The sequence below is a fragment of the Apteryx mantelli genome, chromosome 1 (assembly GCF_036417845.1).
Source record: "Apteryx mantelli isolate bAptMan1 chromosome 1, bAptMan1.hap1, whole genome shotgun sequence".
Taxonomy (NCBI): Eukaryota; Metazoa; Chordata; class Aves; order Apterygiformes; family Apterygidae; genus Apteryx; species Apteryx mantelli.
Genome location: NC_089978.1, coordinates 102337164 through 102356740, shown reverse-complemented (window position 1 = coordinate 102356740; position 19577 = coordinate 102337164). Strand labels below are relative to the sequence as shown.

General features: G+C 36.0%; 1 protein-coding gene across 2 annotated transcripts in view; it reads left to right on the top strand.

Moving 5' to 3' along the window:
- The window catches only part of DYRK1A (dual specificity tyrosine phosphorylation regulated kinase 1A), a 90233-nt gene extending 70935 nt beyond the window's left edge, over positions 1 to 19298 (top strand). For both annotated transcript variants that reach the window (XM_067298647.1, XM_067298655.1), the window contains 9 exons: positions 3656 to 3748; positions 5536 to 5724; positions 6444 to 6591; positions 10539 to 10825; positions 13033 to 13179; positions 13557 to 13697; positions 13978 to 14284; positions 14597 to 14721; positions 16015 to 19298. In XM_067298647.1, coding sequence (XP_067154748.1) covers positions 3656 to 3748; positions 5536 to 5724; positions 6444 to 6591; positions 10539 to 10825; positions 13033 to 13179; positions 13557 to 13697; positions 13978 to 14284; positions 14597 to 14721; positions 16015 to 16638 — 2061 coding nt within the window. In that variant the 3' untranslated portion in view covers positions 16639 to 19298. The remainder of the gene's footprint in view (positions 1 to 3655; positions 3749 to 5535; positions 5725 to 6443; positions 6592 to 10538; positions 10826 to 13032; positions 13180 to 13556; positions 13698 to 13977; positions 14285 to 14596; positions 14722 to 16014) is intronic.
- The last annotated feature ends 279 nt before the right edge of the window (positions 19299 to 19577 follow it).

Below are 19577 nucleotides of genomic sequence, written 5' to 3'. Positions count from 1 at the left end.
AATACACATAATTCGGGCTTCAGTTGCTTTTTTTTTTTTTTTTTTTTTTGTATTTACTTGATTCTTCCTTGGTCTGACTACTTATTAATTGCTTCTCAGGAGTAGCTCATGTGCCTTTGGTTAATGGACAAGAAAATCAGATTTCAATTCCTTACTTGTAATTTAACTTCAACATGCCACCACCTTGGCTAGGTGTACTGATTCCATGAAGGCCTGAGTGTGGTCCAGTCAGCATGTAGTGGATATTTACTGACATACATAACTGTAATGAAAGTAGTTTCTTGTCTCTCTGCCTTGAAATGTAGCAAATCTTTTGATTCACGTTCTGTCTTTGGGAAGATCAGAGGTTGCAGTATTACTGTCTGGCCACCAGATAGAGACTGGAGCTTGCAAAGTAGGATATTTTGGATTTTTTTTGCAGTAGAGCATCCTTTGAAGCCAAGAGGGAAGTCAGTATTACCACAGTGATAAAGAATTTAAAAGTGCTATTACATAAAATGGATAATGACCACTTTGTTCCATAATCTTTTGTCATCAGAGGAAGAAGAGAGCAACCTCCTCCTCTAAAAGGATCTTGGAAGAAGAAGGGAATGTTAATGTTTTTTGAAATATAACGAGGGGAGGAAGAAGAGAAGGTCAACTCCTTCTCCTCTCCCACCCAAAACTTTCATATGGATCCGGGATAGCAAATTACTACCTGTTAAAAAGTTCATACAGGTTAAAATATGTCCTCAGAAATGCATGATTGTCTAAAAGCATGACTGAAAACACAGTTTTCAGGTAGGCAACTAGCTGCAAACATCTCAGAGATGGCCTTCAGAATTTTATGTATTTATGATTAGGAGACAACAACAAATTAGATTCTTTTTCTCCACGTTGCTTTTTTCAGAGTTGAAATAGAAGATTTTTTTCTTTTTAGTTAGAAAATTTGAGTGGCAAATTAGAAAATAAACATGAACACTTGTGCTACAAATTCCTTTTTCAAATTAGAGCAATCTTATGTCTGAATAGTTGGTCTGAACTATGGAGTTCTTCTCTACGTGGGAAATTTCCTCCAAACTAACCTTCAGCAACAGAGATGCTGTGGTGGCTGTGTCAGCCTAGGAGAGAGTGTAGTCTTTGCACGTATTCATGCACCGCAGTGTGATTTCTCCTAGCAGCAAGATCTAGCAGTGTTACCATGTTCCAGTAATCTCTTTAAATCTGGTGTAGAAATTTAAAGGAAGTACTTGCATTTGAAAAACCTGTAACAGTGAAAGTGGTGATTTAGGGTAGATGCTGTTCAGTTGTCTAACAGTGCAGTGTAAGACAATTGAAAATAATCGTATTTGGGTGTTACTTGTTTAACAGTGAACATGTTTAACAGATGAAAGGAAAACAACAGAAATGTTTTGGAAACATCAAATAGTTTGTTCAGAAAATTTTGAAACAAACTTTTCTGATATTGCAAAACATTTGTGGTCATGTGCTTGTAATAAGAAAATAATTGAAGGATTAATTTAGTAAAACTACTTGAAGAAAATTGATGGTCGTAGCGTTGTCCAAAAGTGAATTGATTAAAACAGTCACCCCAGGACATGCCCTATGTTAAAATTCCTTGAGGCAAGTTTAACCTGTATTTCATGAGCTCTGAGAAACATTCTCGAATCCAAAAGGCCAGATGCCAGTCTTGCATGGGTATAAAAATGTTCTGTGGGCTTATTTTGAATGGTGTACATCAAGGCTTTGAACTGCAGTTTCTTGGGAGCCTTCAGCTTCCCTGAGTTTCATAAGTTTTGGGAGCCCCAGCCATATAGAGATGCAGTAAGGTTGGGACAGTTTCCTGGTGTGGGGTTCTTTCCCTCCCCGCTCTCTTTCTCCCCTTTTGGAAATTTACCAGCACACTTAAACTCTAGGATGGGAGGGAAAAGTACAGCTTTCAGGGGGAGTGATTTTCGGGGGTGGCATTCTCTGTCTCTCTTTTGTTGGTGCTGTTTTTGTTTTCATGGGTTGTTTCTGTCTCTTTCTTAGTATGGTGATTTGCGTACATGAACTCAGATCCAATTTCAGATGTCTGCTTTTCTTTCCAAACTGCTTTTTATCAGTTTTGCTTGTGAGGAATTTTGGGGGTTGTTTCAACATGTTTTTTGTTGTTTTTTTTTTAATTTGGTCACTGAGCACAGAAAACAGAGCTATTTGTACAGCCACCTTTGCAAGTAATAATACCATGAAAGACAGAGGAGCAGTTGCTCTTTTCCAGTTCATTTATTAGTTCAACAATACTTTTACTTAAATCTGTTTCATTCTTTTTGTTGATGGCTTATGCTCTTCCCTCAGCTCTGCAGAAGGTTGAGTGTCGGTTTATCCGTAATTGGAGGCAGCGGGTCAGATTAAACACTTAGAAGAGAAGAGAGTTGTGAGCCCTAGCGTATTTGATGGTGTGAGATGAGATAATGTGAGATGAGGGTTGTGAGGCTGAACGTGGTGGCACCCTGTCGCCTAACCATCTTACTAATGAGTAAGGAAGTAGAAGAAGCTTTAACATGTATGAAACAAGCCTTTACACCAAGTAATAGAATTGCTTAACATGGCCTTTGGATTTATGTCATTGGAAAGAGAGGGAATAGAGAGAGACAGGCTGCTGACCAGCCACCCTAACCTCATCACTCTCTCTCCTAACTCCTCATTGACACCTTTGCTGGATGAGAAGGAGAAGCAGCTGAAGCTTGTCTGGTGGTACGTTTGTGCTGTTAAGTAAGCGTATGCTGGATAAGTAGTCAGCTTTTGCCAAATGAAATGGATAAGGACTTAATTTTTTCTGCCTTCTCTTCACTGGTAGTACTAATTTGGATTACCTCTAGTTTGTGACTTGTTTTGAGGAAAACTTATAGGAACTTTATCTTTTGAGATTTCGACCAAATCTTTAGGAGGAGTAGAAGTTGATCAGTAGATCCAGAAGTCTTTTGGGGCACATGCACGAGAAACAAGAGACAGACAGAACTTTATCACACACACACAGACACCTAAGTCTTGTTTCTTTAGGAAAAAATACAAAAATATTGGCCTGCTGTTGAAGACCTGTTCTAAAAGCTGCCAATTTTAGGAAACACAAGTGAGGAAACACTAGTTTTAAAACTTTAAAGCTAGATATGGTATTCTTGAGCGTGCTTCAGATTTCTTCTCAGGCCTAGATTTTGCAAAGCACAGTAGATCTGATTTTTTTTTTTTTTTTAATTTGAATTTAATGCGGTTTAATGTGGCAAGCTGCTGTTCCTTAGTTATACTTGACAAAGCTTAGTTTTCCAGTAGTAGTTATCGTTAACTTCTATTTGTGGTTTTAATGTAGCTATGCACTAAATACAGTTACAGTTCATGTATCAGTCATGAGGTAAAGGAGTGAAGTCAGCAAGAATCTGTATTGTCAAAGGAGCTGTATTTTTTGCAGGGGGAAAGACTGTTTATAGGAATTAAGCCTGATAGGTGTATTGGGAGAGTGTCTGGGATTTGGGGGTTGGGGTTTTTGTTTGATGGATTAAATCATTGCTTTGATTCCTATTTTTTTCTTTTTTATGTCTTCTTAACAAGAAAGATGGTAGAATTAAATAGCTCACCTCTGTGAGAGATATGGCAGTGTATAGATTTTTTCTGTCTAAGTTGTGATATTGTCGTATTACAGAGGCGAATGCCCCAAACTTTCCGTGATCCAGCTACTGCTCCTTTGAGGAAACTCTCCGTAGATTTGATCAAAACATACAAACATATTAATGAGGTAATGGCTCCAATTATCTTTTTAATGTGTATTGCTGTGATGCTTTTGTTTAGAAGACATTATTAAGTATATTTTCTATGAATCGTGCTGCATTTAAATGCATTTCTTTTGCTGGCATTAATTAGGGATTTTGTCTTATTCTGGGAAATCCTTTGACAATAGATAAAGAAATTGTGCATTATTTTTATAAAAGATAGTGACTGCAAAGGACAGAAGTGTTTTTGTCTGCCTTTGAATCATGTCTGAAGAAAACACCTTATTCCTCTGCATGGAGAAGAGTAAAAAGAAAGAGAGAACATAGCTTAATTTTTTTTCTTGAGTAATACCAGAAAAGTTTTGAATTTCTTCTTTTGTTGTTGAAATTTTTTTGGAGGGGGAAGAATCCATGATGAAAATCGATAAAAATTTTTGCAATAGATGTGGCTGAATGCTAAAAGCATAGCTTTAAATTTTCAAATGTGACTAAGTTCTTGGGTGTTGTAATTTCTAGGCCTGATTCTTCTTAAGTTCTGAAAGTCTGCTTTCTATATTTTACATCTCTTTCAAAAATCTTAGGAATCCTCCTCAATTACTAGTCACCAAGGAAATACTAGATTTTTTTTCTTATGCTTATTCATTGAGCATTCAGGCTTTGCAAGCCTTATGAAGATCTAAGGAACGTGAAATTTCCTCTCAGTCGTTCACATCTCATTTGAGCTCACTGATGTCACAGTCCTGCTTGCTCACCAGCACATGCAGAATTTTTAATGCTAGAGTTGATTTTCTGTTGTTTTATAAACAAATTTTGAGCTTTTTTGGTGTATGACATGGAAATAAGAGTGGCACAAACACTCTTTTGGCTCATCCTATAAAACTTTATGAATGTTGTGTTCAAGCTTTTAAGGAAAATAGTAAAGACCTGTTTTCTCTTGTTTGTCTAATTAATTATTAATAGCCAATGTAAAATACGAAACTGATGTATTTAACACAGGAAAGCATCAGTTAGTTTCTAACTCTTAGGTGGTTGTAGGGAATGTGAAGTGATTCCTGCAGTGATCACAGACTGGCTTGGAAACTTTTTTTAATCTTGTGAAAAGAGTGACTGTTAACTGCTGTTTCCAGTCTATTTAAAAACATTATCTCTTTAGTGGTCTCTGTCTGGGACTAGAAGCTGGGAACTTTTTTGTCACTGGCTTTTTGGGTGGTCAGACTAAGATGCTGAACTTCTTGGGGTTTTTTTGTGAATGTGGGTTAAATGTTGTAAATACCTATTGTTTTCCTTCCAGCAGCGTTTTTAAAAAGTGGTAGATAGATGTAATTATTTCCATGCTTAGTCATTATGCATGTATACAGTATTGTTATGCAACATTTACACGAATCTTTTGTTAAATATAGTAATTAGTAATTAAAGGAGGTTTTTTTGGTTTTTGAATTTTAATTTTTTCTGGTTGCATTTTAACCTTTCAAACCAGGCTGTTTAAAAGTTTTGATTGTAATTTCACTGTGTGTAGTTTACTGTGATGTATCTTTTCTTTTTGCACCTACGAGCTCAAAGGATCAGTGTTATCAGTGCATTTATTTAGGTCTGCTTACAAATTTATTTTTAATTATTCATCAAGATCTTGCTTTTGGTATAATTGCTTTACTTAAATAGAGTGATAACAAGAGAGGATTATTTGTTTTTCAGTATTAGAAGTCATATTTTAAAATTACAGAATTAGGTACGTGGGTACAGGATGATTATAAAAGCTTTGCTAAATCATTGCTCTAAAAAGTGCTCTTTTAAGCAATGTATTCTTCACCTATAGGTTTACTATGCAAAAAAAAAACGGCGGCATCAGCAGGGCCAAGGAGATGATTCCAGTCATAAGAAGGAGCGAAAAGTTTACAACGATGGCTATGATGATGACAACTATGACTACATTGTAAAAAATGGGGAGAAGTGGATGGATCGTTATGAAATTGACTCTTTAATAGGCAAAGGATCGTTTGGACAGGTAATACAAGCTGGGAAGCCTGTAATTCATGTGAATTGTAATACAGGTTTCATATGAGTTGGTATTGCTTTTTCAGTTTGAAATTGAACTCTTTGTTCTTAAGTCTGTCAAACTGAGTGTCTGTTCAAGACTCTGAAATCTGTGGTCTTTCTTGTTATTACAAATAGCATCTGGATACCCTTCAGTATATACATCTGGTAATGCATTTTGCAAATGAGCAGATCCTTAAACTTTTGCTATCAATCCACATTTTTAACTTTTTGTTTTGTGTTTTTAAATTAAAACATAATAGTACTGGTAATGGTACTAGGGATTATATATTCTCTGCAGTAATATTTGTTTTGACTATTGGTAGCAAGTCAAAGCTTGAGAAAAATGCTAGAAGGTTTCTTTTGTTTTTGTTAGTTTTCCTCTTATTTTGCCAGTCATTTTCAATATTGTGTTGTTGATTTACTACTTGCACTTGAATACAATACTTGCCTTAGTGCAGCTCCATGAAGCCTCAGTTCTATTTTGTGACATTGCTGCAAGAAACTTCACGTGATCAGTTGTGGCTTCATTGTAGTATCAAGTAAGAAAAGAAATTTAATTAGAAAGAATGGCAGCTCTAAAAATATTTTTTTCTCTAAATTTGGATATGTTTAGAAAATGTGTTTTACTGTATTTTGAAAACTCGAATTGAGAGATTTTGCTTATGTATGTGGCTTTTTCTCTTTCAGGTCGTAAAGGCTTATGACAGAGTGGAACAGGAGTGGGTGGCTATTAAAATTATAAAAAACAAGAAGGCTTTCTTAAACCAAGCCCAGATTGAAGTGCGACTGCTTGAGCTTATGAACAAACACGACACCGAGATGAAATACTATATAGGTATTCAAATAATTATTCTTACTTTTTATGTAATCATTAGGAATATTTTAGATCCTGCTGTAGAGCTTAGGATGCTGCAACTAATTCTTTTGGAGCTTAAGAACTAAAAAGAAATTATATAACTTTTTGCATTTCTGATATTATTTAGTTTAAATAACTTGGCATAAAAGCAACAGTTTGCTTTATATATAGGATCAGATCCAGAAGAAATTATAGGAAACATTGTGAAATAACAGACTTGTTATTCTGTAGCATTCAGATCTTTTGAAAAATTTTCTTTTCCAATTAATGGTATGGTCACCTGAACAAGTTGCCATGGATCAGTTGTTCCACAGAAGCTGTGGTCTGTGGTAGTTCACACCTCTTTCACTGCTTTGAATGTATCTTCACTTGGAATTGTCATGAATAAGAGCACGGGTAGTTAATGTGGAACAACATCACGCAATAGTTCATGGCTAGCTTAATCATTAATTTCTTGATCATGTATTAGAAAAGCTCAAAATGCTTTATAACAGACCTGAGATAAGTCTTGTGTAAATGTTAAGACTTGCCCCTTTAGATCTCACAGAACATTGCTAAAGCTTATAATTCTGACTGTTCTTGTAAATTGGCATCCTGTTCCCTTGAATTATTATTCTAATGTCACTCGAGCCAGCTCATGTGAAAAGTTTATTAAACTGTCTGATCTTTAGAGTAGAGATTTGGGCAAAAAACATGATGAAAGGAATGGAGCAGGATTCCAAAAAGAGAGATGGAGAAGTTTGAGAAAGAAAGATTAAGGAAAATGACACTCCATTTTTAAGCATCCTTTATTTTAGTTTGTAAAAGGTGAAACACTTAATAGCTATGCTGTTTTGATTTTCATGTATATATTGATTTACTAATTTTTCTTTCTGTGGTTTGGAAAGAAAACTTTGAAATAATGTTAATATATATTGGTTTTAAATTATCTTGTGTACTGATTAGGTTGTATTTTGACTTGTTTTATTAAAATATTATCTTTTCCTTTTTAGTATATATTTTATCAGTTTAGAAGTTTTTAAGGTATTTTTAACTTGTTTATTGGGAACATGCTAATGTAAAGTTAGAAACAGAACTCCACAGCATGCTACATCAGAAAGAGGTTTCAAAAACCTTAAAGCTGTGACCAGTTTTAGGTTAATGCACAACAAATAAAGGCACTATAGCCATTATCAAGAAAGCTCTTGGAATTTTTGCTTTTTAGAGTCTCTTTGTAACATCACATAAAATGAGAATGACCAAAACTTCACGTCTCACTGGGTGTCTTAACAAGAGATGGCTGTATAAACAGAGCAGTATTGGGTTTTTTTGTTTGTTTTGGGTTTTTTTGTTTTTTAAGTTCTGATAATTCTGAACACTGGAGAGGTATGATGCGCTGCTTTTGTTTAGGCAGGCACAGCTTATAACAGTTGTATGTTTGTTTCAGGCTAATCTCTTGATCTCTTAGGATATATTTATATTTGAATCGTTCCCCCTTGAATACAGCATTTAATGAATATGACAACATTAGTAAAGATCAAAAAACCAAACAGATAATGTTTTGAATGAATACCTTGTATTGCATGCTATGCAAAAACAGACCTTGGAAAACTGAGATCTCTAGGCACTTCACTGAAAAATACTACTCAGTATTGCTGAAAATAGTTGAATAAGGATAACACCTTTTAATTTTTTTTTTTTTGAGCAAATTATGTGTATTGCAATACACCGCGTGCTGTAAAATGTAGAGTTCAGGAAAAAAATGGTTAAATTAAGAGACTGGATTGTGGGTATATATATTTTAGCCTGGTTGCTTAAGGACATAAAGTTTAAGCATTTATGGTGTCTGTCAGCCGCACTCTATTAGCTTCAAACCTCCTGGCTGATCTCCAGATCTAATAGGGGTATCAGAATGCATCACGGCCTCCAAGCTGTGTGGAGAATGGTTGGCAGAGTAGGGCAGAAACATTCACAATGTGATGCCTTCACTGAAGGCAAGGTGTGGAGAGTTTAACCCTTACCCAAACTCTTTGCGCCATCTAACAGTGGCAGGTGGTACTAGGTGGCCAGGAGCAGGCTGGTAGTTACAGATCATCTGGGGTAAGTGGTGGTTCTGGCCAAGCTGGCAAGGTCAGCAAACGTGGGTGGTGTGGAGAGGAACTGCAGTCAGCTGGAGGCAGGCCGCAGGGACATGAAAGTTGCTGGTGCTTTCGTGGTGGGGGGATATTGGCAATAAGGCCAAGGCAGCAAGACAGCGCAGGCAGTCTAGGAGTGTTGTAGGAGTTGGCATCGGGGGGAAGCAGGTGGCCTTGTTACAGGTAAGCTGTAAGGGACACATGAAGAACTGGCTTAGAGTAAAGGAGAAAGTAAAATTCCGTGGGGCACCAAGTAATTACTTTAATTGAAAGTTTGAATTATGATTGGGCTAATACTGCTTGAAGACTTCATTACGAAAAAGAAGGGACTGTATTGCTTTTTATCTGAGGACTGAAGTATTTGGCCTATTTCAGTTTTCTTTTACTTGTGGCAACTAACCTGAATGTTCAAGAGCCTGGTAAACCCTGCTTGCCTGTAACAGGTTATTGTGGCAAAATTTTCACCTATTCCATGAATCAAATTAATTAGATTTGGACTGGATTGGTTGCTTTCATAAACTGAGATTATGCCTCATTAATACAAATGTGTAATGCCTTTGGAATTTTGATCAGTTTTATTAATTGAAGTCATCGAGGATTGTGACCTATAAATTGCAGTTATGTCTTGGTATGTTTTAAATTAAGCTGGCCTTACTAGTTTAAATTGTTTTAAGATGCTGTCATTTGGAAAAGCAAGTTGATGGCTTCTCTGAAACACAGAGGAAGCAGAACCCTGCTTAGGAGAATACTTCTAAATTTTATTAGTACAGTCTGTAGATGTACTACCACGAAGAATTTCAGAAACCATTCCCTCATTCCCAAAAGAAAAGAAATACATCTTTTTAGCTGAGAGGTTCTAGTTAATGTGTATAGTTTAGTTTGTTTTAACTGACGGGGAAGACTGTTTGGTTTTTAAGTCTTGTACTGCAGTGTCTTTTATCTAAGCAGGTTTATACTTTGATTTTCCTTCCTCTTTTCACTTCATTCTCCTCTTCAATTTCTGAAGGACTTTGTTTTTTCTTCTCTCCCTTAGTTATATGAATATTTTATGAAGAGTGGAAACGTATTAATTCAGGGCTGATGTATATACTTCAGTACACTCATGGGTTTTCAAATACTTTTCTGTGTATATTTAAGGGAAATTCCTAATACATAACTTAAACTAAAGTGTGATACATGTTCTTATTGTTATGTATGCTGGTGCATGTGTACTTATGTCCAGTCTGCTTGGACTTGAATACGGTTTTATGTTTATGAGGGGGAAGAAATAAACTCTCCCCTAAAAAAGACTGTGTGTGTTGTGGGAAAGGTTGCATGATGTGCAGTTTGTACTTCTGGTCTTTTTTACTGATGTTTTTAGTTCGATAGGGCTATTGATAATTTTTTGAGGACAAAGATTAGTTGTGAATGTTGTTGGATTTCTCCTTCAGTAAGCATGAAGTAACTTCTTTTGGAATGCTGTGCTGCTCCTCTTTATTTACCCAGAGGTTTTTGCCCCTGTTTAATAGCGGAGTGATACGTTTATTTTGAAAATATGATTTAAAAGACAGAAGAGTTATTTTTGGTTAATACAGCTTCACTAAGGTACACCTGAGGACACTTCAGATGTGCACAATATCCCCCCATACCCTACACATGGCAACAGTATTTTGTAAATAACCACACATCTAGGAAAACCATTAACTATGTCTTATCTTATTCACAGGTCAGCTTCCTACAGACTGATTAAAGTATTTAAGCACTGTGTTGTAATCTGCATTTAATAGTCATCTCACAGCATCTGTGTTAATTATTTTCTTCCCTTTTTTAAAGTGCATTTGAAGCGCCACTTTATGTTCCGAAACCATCTCTGCTTAGTGTTTGAAATGCTGTCCTACAATCTGTATGATCTGCTGCGCAACACCAACTTCCGAGGGGTCTCACTGAACCTGACACGAAAATTTGCACAGCAAATGTGCACTGCGCTGCTTTTCCTGGCGACTCCTGAACTTAGTATCATTCACTGTGACCTAAAACCTGAGAATATCCTACTCTGTAACCCCAAACGAAGCGCTATCAAGATTGTTGATTTTGGCAGTTCTTGTCAACTTGGACAGAGGGTGAGTGTGAGCAAAAATGCTAATTACACTATTATTGAATACGTATGAGAAACTTATTATTTTTAAGTCGTAGTAGCTAAATAGCTAATTTAAACTTCACAGATGCTGATTTAAATCAAATAGTAGTTAATTTTTGAATCTGGTATTAGGGATCAACAGTCTGTAGGAGATGTGAATTTGAATTTTAGTACCATAGATGAACTTCCCATCTTTTTTTTTCCCCCTTTTGGTTATGTTTTTATGCTATGTAATGTAGAATACATCAGCACTTAAGTCTGCTGCAGTGCAATGCTATTAAACACTTGCTCCTTTATTATTTTCTTGTTCTGTAATGTATTTCCTCCTTCTACTTTAAGATGTTATCTATTTAGTATGCCTTGAAGATAAGAAGGTATTTGGGCATCAAAACATTGCAATAATTGGCTCTTAAAGATACCGCTTATAACTAAACCCATTTTTACAAACACTTTAGCACCTGTAGATTGCCTGGATTCTGTTAGGTGGCATTATTACTCTGAATAAAGTTACATATATGCAAAGCCTTTCCAGGGCAAAAGACTGAGTTGCTTTCTGTCCTTGGTTCTTCAGATTAAGATAGAACCATGCGAATAAGTCAATGTCAAAAGAATTCATTATTGTGTCCTGTTGCTCATTTGCTTTGAAGGCAAGCAATTGCATTTTTGATTTGAGAAATGTTAAATTAATACTTAAGAACCTAAATAATATTGCTTGGATGCGAAAGCCTGTTTTCATTAGGGAGAAGAATCATCTTCCTCAGTAGTTCAATTTGTACTGATAATTTGCTCACTGAAAATTTTATCAGGGCGCGCTGTTCAGTGTGTGCCTTGTATTCTAGTATAGATGGATTCTTTTCTGGTTGAATGAATAACTCTTGGCTGTGTGAGTGATCACCTCCATTCAGGGTACCTTTGTGTTAGTTGTTTGCGCTGAAAACAAATTGTTAGCTAGAGAGGTAAAGGAAGACTTCTGTAGGTAGAACAGTCTGACTTCCAAGTGGCTTTGAAAAGACGATTTCAAACCTTCCAGGTGTTATGTGCCTGTGATGGTTCTATGTGTAAAGGGTATGAATGATATCCTTTTGCTTTGAAAAAGCTGCATGTTAAAAAACCTAAACCAGAACTGCCTTAACAGATCCAATATTTGCAAAAGAGATAAAATTTCAGAAGTATAAACAGTAATAATGAAGACAGGATCATTATAGGAGAAGAATTAAGAAACCTCATGGACTAACTGATAGCAAGCAGTGGTGAGGCATATATTTAGGATTAAGAAAAGGAATTTTTGTTATAAACTAGAAACTTTTCCATTGTGAGCAAAGGAAGACAAATAAGACCTAGATTGTATAGGTCAACAGTAAGATAACATTGAGATGTTAAGAAGTACAATTGCAAAAACCTAGTGTAATACCCCATTAAAGTTAATTTAAGTAGAGGTATGGAAACATCAATAGCTTTGGAAAGCTCTGAATCGAATTACTTATAACTTTGAATATAAAGTATAGGTTTGTTTGGCTTTTTCTTTTTGTTTGTTTGTTTGTTTGTTTGTTTGTTTTGATATGCCTATGTTTAAGCCAGTCTCCAGATTAAGAGTCAAGATAGAATTTTCTGCTGTGTGAAATGAGCAGGACTGTTTAGGAGGCTTTGTTGCTTTTTTGTGTGAGCTGTTTCCTAGTTCCTGGAATCAACTGGTAATTTCATCTACCAGACTTGCTGTTGCTGAAGGGGTTTGGGATATTGGCAAGGACCCGGCAACATCTTTATCTGTCATGTTCACTTCCTAGGTCACATAGTTGTGACTTTTCATCTTTTACTATAATATTTGTCTGAAGTGTTGTGTAATTCTGGTGTGGCTTGTAGAATAGGTGTTCTTTGGGTGATGCAACACTGAATAGTTGCATGATTCCCTGTAGTTGCCTGGGATTACACTAATCAACCCTACAGTGTAAAATACCATCATCATGAGCGAATGTGTACTTTTTTTTTGAGAGAGAATGCTAGTATTTTCTTAAGAATTAACATTTAAATATTTTTATAAATTTAATATATAGGTACTTTTTAGTATCACGGATACCTTATTTTGGCTTTGCCTACATACAAAATATATTTTATGGTAATTCTGTTTTGTGATACAAAATCATACTAGTGCTTCTGGATGTTGTGTATTATCTTTAAATGCTTTTCTTTCAGATATATCAATATATCCAGAGTCGTTTTTATCGATCACCAGAGGTGCTACTGGGAATGCCTTATGATCTTGCAATTGACATGTGGTCCCTTGGGTGTATTTTAGTCGAGATGCACACTGGCGAGCCTCTTTTCAGTGGGGCAAATGAGGTATGCGGTTATTAAATGGTAAAAGTAATTTGATTCTTTGTTCATTCTCATGGCTTTGGTCTGCTTTGTTTAATTATAATGCATAAATTTGGGAAATCTGGTAATTCTAAAACAAGTACACATCAACATTATGATAGCAATGTCTTTTGCCAGTAGTCTAAATTGCCGGGTTGTAATTTGCTGTTTCTGGTTTCCCCCCTTGCTTCTAATTTATTTCTTACATATTAGATTTTTCTTAAGCTCACAGTTAATTTACAGTTTAACTTGTGTGGGTAGTTAACATTTCCTTTCCATGTGACTCTATAGAATATTGGACTCCATCACACTGCTCAGTAACCTGTCACATGTTGTTTACAAATACTCTTTGTTTGGAACAGGTGGATCAAATGAATAAAATAGTGGAAGTTTTGGGGATACCGCCTGCTCACATTCTTGACCAAGCACCAAAAGCAAGAAAGTTCTTTGAGAAGTTGCCAGATGGCACTTGGAACTTGAAGAAGACCAAAGATGGAAAAAGGGTAGGTTACATAACTAGGCTGAGAATATGGATTGTTCCTTAAAAAATAAAAATACAGTGAGATGTTATTTGACTGTTTCATATTTTGTATTGCTGAAAGTGTAGCTTTATTGTTGTTTATTATTGTTTGGTGTGATAAGACAGGTTGATTAACATTTTCAGTAGTGTTGAATAGTTTCTTACTTTTATTTGCTTTATTTCCTTTTATGGCATATTTAAACTATGCAAATCCAACACTTAATGTTTAACTTGATTTCAAGCAATTTCTAACTTCTCAACAGGAATACAAACCGCCTGGAACTCGTAAGCTTCACAATATACTAGGAGTTGAAACGGGAGGACCAGGTGGACGTCGTGCTGGGGAATCGGGTCATACTGTAGCTGACTACTTGAAGTTCAAAGACCTCATCTTAAGGATGCTTGATTATGACCCTAAGACCCGAATTCAACCTTACTATGCCCTACAGCATAGTTTCTTTAAGAAAACAGCAGATGAAGGTACAAATACAAGTAACAGTGTGTCTACGAGTCCTGCCATGGAGCAGTCACAGTCTTCAGGAACCACCTCTAGTACATCTTCAAGCTCAGGCAAGTTTCTCACTAACAGATAATTAATTTATATTTCCTAATTATATTAAAAGAGTCTTTCCCAGATAGATGTCATCTTATTTTTTGTTAAAAAGCAAATGTGTCAGTCGTATACATTGAAACCATTTTTTATCATCTTCAATAGGTAACTACTTCAACAAAAAATTTAAAGTAGATTTACAAAACTGTGATTATCAAAGTCTTGTATTTTGACCTTGAAACAGTTTAAATACCTTTATGTTGCATCATTTTACAGGTTAATGTAAATTTTGTTGTCCAACTCTTGTTGTTGTGCGTGTTATGATTTTATAGGTGGATCTTCTGGAACAAGTAATAGTGGAAGGGCACGGTCCGACCCCACACACCAGCATCGACATAGTGGTGGACACTTCACTGCTGCTGTTCAAGCCATGGACTGTGAAACGCACAGCCCACAGGTATGGTCTTGAGTAGAGCTTTTGTCTGCTTAATTTATACAAATTTTAAATATTCATGTTCTGAGGATATTAAATCCCTGAAACTAATTAACACTTTCATGTAAGGAGTAGAGTTGTTTAGATATGGACCTAGCCATCAAATTTGGTTTCTTTTTTCCCCAACTCTTTTTTACATAGTTCTTTGTATGTTAGGTCAGACATGCAGGCAAAAATACTGCCTGTAGCTGTAACAGTTTCCCAGAATTTTGTAGAGGTGAAGGTTTTGTGTGTCAGTAATGAGTTAGGTGGAGCTGTCAGTGCTTCACCTTACACAGGGCTTCAGGGTATGCAGAACTCTGTCTTCCAGCCCAGTGAAGAACTAATTCATACTTATGTTCACTCCTGTTGAAGTACTTACTTCCATCCTACAGCGTTTATGTACTTCTCAAACATTATCACAGGCTGAATTAGTGTTTATACAATATCTTTTCTTGGAAAGAAGCGACAGCTCAACTGATAAACTACAAATAGTTTAGCAGTTTTTTTTATTTTACTATAGAACAGATAAAAAGTATAAATTAGTGTATATTAGCTTGGAAGAATTCCTGGAAGAATGAAACCAAAATGTGATAGTGATTGGTCATTTCTGTTCATCACTCTTACAGATGTAGAATTACAGATGTAAAACAATAGTTTACAAGCATTGCATTCACAAAAAAAGAAAAGAAGATCTTATTTACCTCCTTACAGCTGAAGGAAAAAAATTCAGTCAGTTTCTTTTTTCTCCCAAGTAGAGAATTTAGTGTGTAGCTAGATCTTGCTATTTTAATAATCTTGAATCAGCTGGGTTATTCCAGTACTGTGGGTAGTACTCTTCTAATGTTACTGACTCTGTTCAAGATATGAACTACAACATATTTGTTCAGTTTAGTGTGGTAATTGTATCCAGAGTCCCTATTCTGACATCAGGGCCTCATTGTTCTAGACGCTTTACAAATACTAAGTTGTTTATCACTAATATTATGTAAAGCTGCTTCTGTAATTTTGCCAGTAGGGTCACATGTTGAACTTGCTTTAACTGTTATTTTTTAAAAAAATCTGGAATGTGAGTTTTTCTTAAGGTATGTTTAGAGAAGTATATTAGAAATACTTTTAAACTGCGTACTTTTGTATTTCTGTAATAATTTTGCAACTGCATGGTTTGGTTAACTTTTAAAAAGTTAGAGGAAACATTAATAGCTTCATCTCTCTAATCTACTGTAAATGGATAGATTTAATTAATGATTTTAATTCTTACCTTGCCTGTTACCATAGGTTCGACAACAATTTCCTCCACCACTTGGTTGGACAGCCACTGAAGCTCCTACACAGGTCACTGTTGAAAATCATCCAGTTCAAGAAACCACCTTTCATGTAACCCCTCAACAACAGAATGCATTACATCATCATCACGGAAATAGCTCTCACCACCACCACCACCATCACCACCACCACCATCACCATGGACAGCAAGCCTTGGGTAGCCGGACCAGGCCAAGGGTCTACAATTCTCCAACAAACAGCTCCTCCACCCAGGATTCTATGGAGGTGGGCCACAGTCACCACTCCATGACATCCCTGTCTTCCTCAACTACTTCTTCCTCTACATCTTCCTCCTCTACTGGTAACCAAGGCAATCAAGCCTATCAGAACCGCCCAGTGGCTGCTAATACCTTGGACTTTGGACAAAATGGAGCTATGGACGTGAATTTAACAGTCTACTCTAATCCACGCCAAGAGACTGGCATAGCTGGACATCCAACGTACCAGTTTTCTGCTAATACAGGTCCTGCTCATTACATGACTGAAGGACACCTTGCAAGGAGGCAAGGAATTGATAGAGAAGAGTCTCCCATGACAGGAGTTTGTGTTCAGCAAAGTCCTGTGGCTAGCTCGTGACTAAACTGAAACTAAGTTTGTTTCTTGTGTGTTTTTATAGAAGTGGTGTTTTTCCAAAAACAAAGTGCAAAGCTGCTTGAATCAGAAGGAGATAAACTCACTGAACCGCTACAGGAGGGCAAAGCTGACTATTTTTTTAAACTTGAAAAGATTGCAAAGGGACAATGAAGTTTTTTGTTTTGGTTTGGTTTTTTGTTTTTGTTTTTGTTTTTTTAAGAGCCATGTCCGGACCCACCTTAACGGATAGCTTAGTGGTGTTCACCTTTTGCTTCCCCCATTTTAACTTGCCACAACCTAGTCATAGTTTTTTTTTGGGGGGGGGTTTCTTTGGTCTCATTCAACAGGGGTTATTGTTCAAATGTTAGTTGTAGTTGCAAACTAGTTTCTTTTTAAAGGCATTGCACACGACTTTATATAAAGGCCCTTTGAAGTTTTTGGGTGGGAGGGGAGTAATATATATATTTTTTAAGTTCCCCAAACAAACATGGGCACAGAAATGCAGTACTGTAAGAAAGAGGGACCTTCAGATTACACAAATATATATTCTTCAGCTGTAAAAAGGGACGGTTGTAATGGAGTTTGTAAGGCACATTAAGCATGCGAAGTGGCGGTGATCAGAACTCTCCTTATCTGAATCTACTGAGGATCAAAGCAGCAATTGTAATGGGATTCCGTGTGTCTCATCATTTGGAGACCACAGTCAGTTAGTATTGAAATATGACTGGTTTCATAACTAAGGTGCACTGAGAAGCAATCAACGGGTCGGTCCTGGCCAGTCCTTGGGAGGTCTAAGTGGTGGTCTTTGGGATAACCTTTGGCCTTATGGATTTGGACTCTTAAGTTAAAAGAGCCTACCATTTCAGATGCAATCACTTTTGGACATGCTTTTGCAGACAGTCCTTAATGCTGAAAACACAGAGAATGGGTAATTCAAGAGGCCTTTCTTTTAAAATAGACTTTCGTGACCCACTTATTGTAAGGTATTGCAAGGTCACTTTGCGTGTGTCATAAAGTTGACTTCCTTATTGGTTGAAGGTCACAGGAGTAGTGGTTTGCGTTTGATGGAAATAGCTACAACTGTGTCCCTTCCTGCTTTTTACTTTTTTCTTTTGCTTTTTCTCGGCACGTGGTTTCTCCACCATTACTTCTGCACAAAGATGTCTTCTGTTCATCCTGAACATTTTTAAAAATGCAGAATTTTATGTGACTGCTTTTTTGCCTCACAATTATGCTGTGAATTTTACAAAAATTTATTTTCTTTTTTGATAATTTATTGTACCAAAGCTGTTTTTATAGCACATAGATGTCTGTAACCAATAATGTAGCAGTTCTGCACTTTGACACAAGGTGTAACTAGACCATTTTTAAATGTCAGTTGAAAATTATGGCTGTACTATTGCTTAAACAAAACTGGAACTGTTGTTGAATTCATAGCCAATACATTTACAGCAATCTGTGTACTGAACATAATAGATTGACATCTACTTGGAGACTATAACATCTGTTACATTATAAGTGTGTTCAGGCTTCTGAAGGTAAAAGGGACACTAGATCCAGAAGCTATGAAACCAGCAGTTGATTCTTGTATTCCTTATTAACATAATTGTAAACTTGAAGGCAAGACCTTGATTGCATGAACAGGTCCAAAATAATAGTCTGAGTAAAGCAAAACGCTCACATGAGACCTGAGGTTAGCAGGCTGTATTTAACAGGTGCCTAATTTTGGGGTAATGCTGCCTTAATGTAACACAGTCAGCTTGGCAGTTGCAAAATTTATGGGCCCATTCAAACATTTATTTCTATGAAGAGTAAAAACTCAGTGAAAAACATTTGAACAAATAAGGGTAACTCACTTATTGCCCATCCCAGTTAACACTGTTTGCCCATTATATATTACAGAAGCAGTGATCTACCTCTGCCAGTAAGCCCTTTTAAAAATTAATTCAGCAGAAAAATATCAAAGTTCATACTGGTCAATTCCATGTGGCTAAGTCATTTTTTCTGACTAAAAGGTGGAATTTTTTTATACTTACAGTGGCAACACAGCAGCTGACTACCATGTAGATGCAAATGAATACTTGGGATTACCATTTTTTTTGTAAATCACAACTTTTTTATCAAGCAATCCATATTTCTTTTGTATTGACACATCAACCCTGTGGATGAAAGTGGTGTTTTTTTTTTTTTTTTAATTCAATAATTCAGAAAAGTTTACAGCAGTTGAAAGGCTGTCACCTTAGAAACAGAATGCTGAGTTTAGCAATATAAAAAGGAATCTAGTACTACTGCTGTCTAGGAATATAAGGGTAATATGAAATCTGGGTAATTTTTGTGTGCACTGGTTGCCACACCTTAGCAAGCATCAAAAAATAAAGCAGTTTTAAAATATTTGCATAAAGAAGAAATCATAAAATCCAGTGCTTCTGCATACTGTGTTATGTTACAGTCCAGTTTTGTGTGCTTTACTACACAGTTTGGTTACAGGACTTCTGTGCATTGTAAACATAAACAGCATGGAAAAGGTTAAATACCTGTGTTCAGATTGTAAGATCTAGTCCGGACTTGCTGTGTATATTGTAACGTTAAATGAAAAAGACAAGCCCTTTGTATTATAGTCATGCAGTCTTATGTATGATAAACAGTTGAATAATTTGTCCTCAGACTCTTTACTGTGCTTTTTAAAAAAAAAAAAAAAAAAGAAGAATAATTTAAGAAAAAATGTAAACATAGTAAATCTTCCTATGCAATTAACCTACTCCAAGCCATGGTATGGTAGGTATAATTATACTATAATATGTAAATATCAGATACATTGAAACAGACTTAAAAATATGAAAGTAAAAGTTGGAGGCGTAACAGATAATTTTCAGTTTTTAATTGAAACAGCAAGGTATACAAATCATTGATGTATGAACACAGCTCTGCTTGATTCTGATTGA